We start from the raw sequence: 6,058 nt of genomic DNA, 5'->3' as shown, positions 1-6,058 counted from the left end.
AGCCATTTGGGGAGTGAAATCAGTGGGTGGAAGCATCTCTCTCTTTCCTTTAACTCTCTCTCTATAACTGTGATTTACAGCTAACTAAATAAATCTTCATAAATAAATAAAATTTACTTTTATGAATAAAAATAAGGTGGCATTTCTCTTATTTTTACTTCTTAAGGAAATTTTTACATAAAAAATACATATTAGTTTAATACATTCCACATACCTATCACCCAGCTTCAGTATTATCAACATTTGGTATCACTATTTCCTCTGCCTACCTTCCAAGTACATTTTTCGGGGCTAGAATTCTTTAAAACAAATTCCAGATAACTTTTTCACTCATAAATCCTTCAGAGTGTATTTTTTTTCTTAACCACCATTCACCATCATACAAAATAAAATAATTAGTAACTGTCTTCTATTATTTAAATAAATGAGGTTTGAGGGCAGTTGTTTGGCCCAGTGGGTGATAAGCATTACCATGCCTACATCCCAAATCTGAGTCCTGGGTTTGATCCCCTGTCTACAGTCTTTTTCTTTTAAGGCTTTATTTATTTGGGGCTAGCACTGGGGTGCAGCAGGTTAAGCCACTATCTACAGTGCTGACATCCTGTATGGGTACCAGTTCGAGTCCCAGCTGCTCTGCTTCTGATCCAGCTCTCTGCTAATCACCTGGCAAGGTGGTGGAGGATGGCCCAAGTTCTTGGGCCCTTGAGCCCACATGGGAGACCTGGAAGAAGCTCCTGGCTCCTGGCTTCAGACAGGCCCAGCTCCAACCCTTGCAGCCTTTTGGGGAGTATACCAGAAGATGGAAGATCTCTCTCTAACTCTGACTTTCAAATACACACATAAATATTAAAAGCAATAAAAAGGATTTATTTATTTGAAAGGCAAAGTGACAAGGGAGAGAGGTGAGGGAGAGGTACAAGAGGGTGGGGGGTGAAGGAGGAGATCTTCTATCCTCTGGTTCACTCCCCAAATGACTAAATCAACCAAGTCTGGGCCAGGTCAAAGCCAGGAACCTACCCTCTGGTATTAGATACAAGTATCCTAAGCAGAAGCTTATAACACATGGTACCACCATGCCCACCAGCAGTCTCTAGTTTGTTTTTTTTTTTTAAGATTTATTTATTTATTCGAAAGAGTTAAACAGAGAAAGAAGGAGAGGGGGAGAGGGGAGAGGAAGGCAGGCAGAGAGAGGGAGGCAGAGAGAGAGAGGGAGAGAGAGGGAGAGAGGTCTTTCATCTACTGGTTCACTCTCCAGTTGGCCCACAACAGCCAGAGCTGCACTGATCTGAAGCTAGGAGCCAGGAGCTTCTTTCAGGTCTCCCATGCAGGGGCAGGGGCCCAAGGACTTGGGCCATCCTCTACTGCTTTCCCAGGCCATGGTAGAGAGCTAGATCAGAAGTGGACTCAAACTGGCGCCCATATGGATGCTGGCACTGCAGGCAGGCACTTTACCCACTACATCACAGCACCGGCCCCAGTCCCTAGTTCTTGATTCCAGCTAATGTGGACTCTGCTAGGCAGTGGTGATGGCTGAAGTAACTGAGTCCTTGCCACTCAGGAGAAGTGTGACTGAGTCCCTGGCTCCCAGTGTTGGCCCTAGGCAAGCCACAGACTCCTATCTATGCATCTATTTTAGGAAGGAACCAGTAGATTGTTGAGTGTTTGTTTTCTCTGTCCCTCTTAAATGACAAGTTAATTTATTTCATTTTTATTATTTTTTTTTTTTTGACAGGCAGAGTTAGTGAGAGAGAGAAAGAGACAGAAAGGTCTTCCTTTCTGTTGGTTCACCCCCCAAATGGCTGCCACGGCCAGCGTGCTGCACCGATCCAAAGCCAGGAGCCAGGTGCTTCTCCTGGTCTCCCATGTGGGCCATCCTCCACTGCACTCCCGGGCCACAGCAGGGAGCTGGACTGGAAGAGGAGCAACCAGGACAGAATCCGGCACCCCAACCGGGACTAGAATCTGGGGGTACCGGCGCCATAGGCAGAGGATTAGCCTAGTGAGCAGCAGCACCAACTGACAAGTTAATTTAAAAATGAGGTTTTATTTAACGCTAACCGATGGAGTAAATAAAGGGGAGAGTGATCCAACATGGGAAGTGAGATACTCAGCAGACTCATAGAATGGCAGATGTCCTAAATAGCACTCTGGCCTCAGAATCAGCCCTAAAGGCATTCGGAGCTGGCTGAAAAGCTCATGAGAGTATTTCAGGCATGGAAAGCCAAGACACTCTGGCAAAAGATCTCTGTGAGTGAGATCCCAGTGGAAAGAACAGGTCTTCAAAGAAGGAGGTACCTTTCTCTGAAGGGAGGAGAGAACCTCCACTTTGACTATGACCTTGTCTAAACAAGATAAGAGTCGGAGAACTCAGAGGCCTTCCATAGCCTTGGAAACTCATGACTGGAGCATAGGGAGATTACTGATGCCATAGACAGGAGTGTCAATTGGTAAAGTCAACAACAGGAGTCACTGTGCACTTACTCCTCATGTAGGATCTCTATCCTTAATGTGGCTGTACATTGAGATTTAATGCTATAACGAGTACTCAAACAATATATTTCACTTTGTGTTTTCTATGGGGGTGCAAACTGTTGAAATCCTTACTTAATGCATACTAAACTGATCCTCTGAAAAAAAAAAAAAAAAAGAAATTATCAATTCCCAACTTGACTCTCACTGGGATTAAACATGACAATAGGTCTGCTCTGATTTCATCATCATTTAAAAAAAAATCATCTATTATTTTTCACTTTATGTTTCTGTGTGGGAGCAAACTGTTGAAATCCATACTTAATGTATACTAAGCTGATCTTCTGTATATTAAGATAATCGAAAATGAATCTTGATGTGAATGGAAGGGGAGAGGGAGTGGGAAAGGGGAGGGTTGTGGGTGGGAGGGACGGTATGGGGAGGGAAGCCATTGTAATCCATAAGTCGTACTTTGGAAATTTATATTCATTAAATAAAAGTTTAAAAAAAAAATGAGGTTTATTTTCCTTTAGATATAGGATTAAGGTAAATTAAACAGCACAAAGTTTCTAAAGCTGAACTTGAGTGTTCTTTGCACAATAAAAAGAGACCACTTATCAAGGCCACACTGTAGCAGGTAAAGCTGTCACCTGCAGTGCCAGCATCCCATATGGGTGCAAGTTTGAGTCCGGGCTGCTCCACTTCCTATCCAGTTCTCTGCTATGGTCTGGGAAAGCAGTACAAGATGGCCCAAGTCCTTGGGCCCCTGCACCCACGTGGGAGACCCAGAAGAAGCTCCCAGCTCCTGGCTTCAGATTGGTGCAGCTCCAGCCATTGCAGCCAATTGAGGAATGAACCAGCAGATGGAAGACTTCTCCCTCCCTCTCTCTCTGTCTCTCTCTCTTTCTCTCTTTGTGTAACTGACTTTCAAATAAATCTTAAAAAAAGAAAAGACCAGTTACCATTATAGAGACAATAAACAAAGATGAGAATTTCACTTGTTACCAATTAAAACAATGGAATACCATTTTTTCATCAAACTGGAAAAAACTGAAGTATTGGGCAATGTGCATTTTTTTAAAGATATATTTTACTTTCTTTCTTTATTTTGACAGGTAGAGTTATAGACAGTGAGAGAGACAGAGAGAAAGGTCTTCCTTCTGTTGGTTCACCCCCAAATGGCCGCTACAGCCGGTGCGCTGCACCGATCCAAACCCAGGAGCCAGGTGTTTCTTCCTGGTCTCCCATGCCGGTGCAGGGGCCCAAGCACTTGGGCCATCCTCCACTGCCTTCCCAAGCCACAGCGGGAGCTGGACTGAAGAGGGGCAACCAGGACTAGAACCAGCGCCCATATGGAATGCCAGTGCAACAGGCGGAGGATTAACAAGTGAGCCACGGCACCGGCCCCTTAAGTTGCTTAATTTTATAGTGACTTCCTACACAGCAATTCATAAACCAACAGAAATTATGTGGGTTATAGAATTACACATCTGGGCCGGCGCCATGGCTCAATAGGCTAATCCTCCGCCTTGCGGCGCCGGCACACCGGGTTCTAGTCCCGGTCGGGGTGCCGGATTCTGTCCTGGTTGCCCCTCTTCCAGGCCAGCTCTCTGCTGTGGCCCGGGAGTGCAGTGGAGGATTGGCCCAAGTCCTTGGGCCCTGCACCTGCATGGGAGACCAGGAGAAGCACCTGGCTCCTGCCTTCAGATCAGCGCGATGCGCCGGCCGCAGCTTGCCAGCCGTGGTGGCCATTGGAGGGTGAACCAACGGCAAAAGGGAAGACCTTTCTCTCTGTCTCTCTCTCTCACTGTCCACTCTGCCTGTCAAAAAAAAAAAAAAAAAAAAAGAATTACACATCTTTTTTTCTCCTTTGTCCTGCTCAGGATTAAAAACAAACACTAATAAGCCATTATTTTAAAATTATTGTCAGTATTTAAGATAATTCCCATTGAATAATTATGAGACAAACAAAGCATTTTACTTACTTGGGACTCTGATCTGGTAGTGATTAAGTGCTGTAAGAGCTTCTACTGCATCAGTTTTACATTCCCATTCTAACAGACCAGAAAGTGTTTTGGCAGAAGCTAAAACAAAATAAAAAAATACCAACCCAGCTGTTACTTGCTTGTCATCAATGTAACCAGGAAAACTTTAAAGGGAAAGAAGGAAGGTTAACTTACGTTTTGCATCAAACACTTTATATTTGATAAATGTAAGAACTTCATGGTCATTACACAACTGCCAAAAAAGGTAAAACTTCTTTAAAAATATGGCCAAAATGATATTCCCTACTGTCCTATTTACAGCAACATTTAAGTTTTTGCAGCAGCAAGATGAAGTGAGTTTTCATATTATTATCAAACTATATGAGAAAAAAAATTTTAAAACTAAAAATCTGAAACTATGTAAGTAACTGCACTGCGCAGAGTTTACTAGGATCGATCTACTACCAAAGGTAGGGAACAGAGTTCCAGAGAATTAATTCTTTTCTGAAGCATTTGTACAGTTAGGGGAGGAAAAAGGCAAGGGCACTTAACATTGTTATGAGTAATACTGAAAGTCCTGGTAAAATAACTATCTTAACCACCAGGCTAAATGCCTGCCCCTAGGTAAAATAACTTTCTCAATGTAGAAGTAAGGGTATCTCATTCTAATTTCAACTTTTAAAAGGATTAAGCACAAACCATTGAAGAGCATAATGGTCAGAAAGTATAATGGTCAGAATAAATAAACAATAACATAACCAAAGAACGGAATACTAATAGTATCAAAAGCAGATGTTAGATCACAAAGACTTTAAATGAGGGCTAAAATACTCATTGTATTTTAGTGTCTTACCTTTGTGAAGGTCTCTTCTGTGACACACAATGGAACATTATAATAGTGCAGCACACATGAGGGTGGCTGGATTATATTCTTAGATGCTTGGCCAGCACTTGTAAAGCGATTATTTTTGCTCATTGCAAAATCTTTGTAGCTACTTGTACCATCCTCCAGCTCAAATATTTGACTTGGAACAACTGAATGTTGTTTAGATACACTGAAGATTTGGGGGGAAAAAAAAAACAGACATACATTAAAATAAAAAGCAGCAGAGGTAGTTAATCTCAAATGCTAACATATTTTGCTTGCATGAATCTTAACAAAAGAAGGCAAGAATAATTATTTAAGCATAGGTAGTATAGTTGGCAGGACCACAGTTACCAAACTGAGGATGTTCAAGTCACTTACGTGAAGTGTCATTGTATCTGCATATAAACAACATACATCCTCCCATATACTAAATCATCTCTAGATTACTGATCCTTTTAATATATTCTCATAATAGAAAACCTGAACATAAAAACTTGCCCATCTTAAAATGATGTTTTATGATCACAAAACTAAAAACTAGATCTGGATAATCAAAATTTGAATTACATACCCCTTAAAATCACAGTACTACAGCTGATAGTTTTAGACGGGTCCTTAGTTACATTAAAACATTCTAAAGTAGAGGGGCTGGTGTTGTGGCATAGTAGGTAAAGCCACCGCCTGCAGCACCAGCATCCCAGTTACTCCACTTCCAATCTAGCTCCCTGCTAATGCG

At 42.2% G+C, this 6,058-nt stretch overlaps 1 protein-coding gene across 5 annotated transcripts in view; it reads right to left on the bottom strand.

Annotated features, from left to right (window-relative positions):
• Window positions 1-6,058, bottom strand: part of HNRNPLL (heterogeneous nuclear ribonucleoprotein L like) — a 44,379-nt gene that overhangs the window by 2,470 nt on the left and 35,851 nt on the right. For all 5 annotated transcript variants that reach the window (XM_070069223.1, XM_008254516.4, XM_070069224.1 and 2 more), the window contains 3 exons: window positions 5,308-5,509; window positions 4,650-4,707; window positions 4,455-4,553 (listed from right to left, as the gene is read on the bottom strand). In XM_070069223.1, the coding sequence (XP_069925324.1) occupies window positions 4,455-4,553; window positions 4,650-4,707; window positions 5,308-5,509 (359 nt within the window). The remainder of the gene's footprint in view (window positions 1-4,454; window positions 4,554-4,649; window positions 4,708-5,307; window positions 5,510-6,058) is intronic.

The sequence above is a fragment of the Oryctolagus cuniculus genome, chromosome 2 (genome assembly GCF_964237555.1).
Source record: "Oryctolagus cuniculus chromosome 2, mOryCun1.1, whole genome shotgun sequence".
NCBI lineage: Eukaryota > Metazoa > Chordata > Mammalia > Lagomorpha > Leporidae > Oryctolagus > Oryctolagus cuniculus.
Note: the sequence above shows the minus strand (reverse complement) of the source record. Positions and strands in the feature narration are given on the sequence as shown.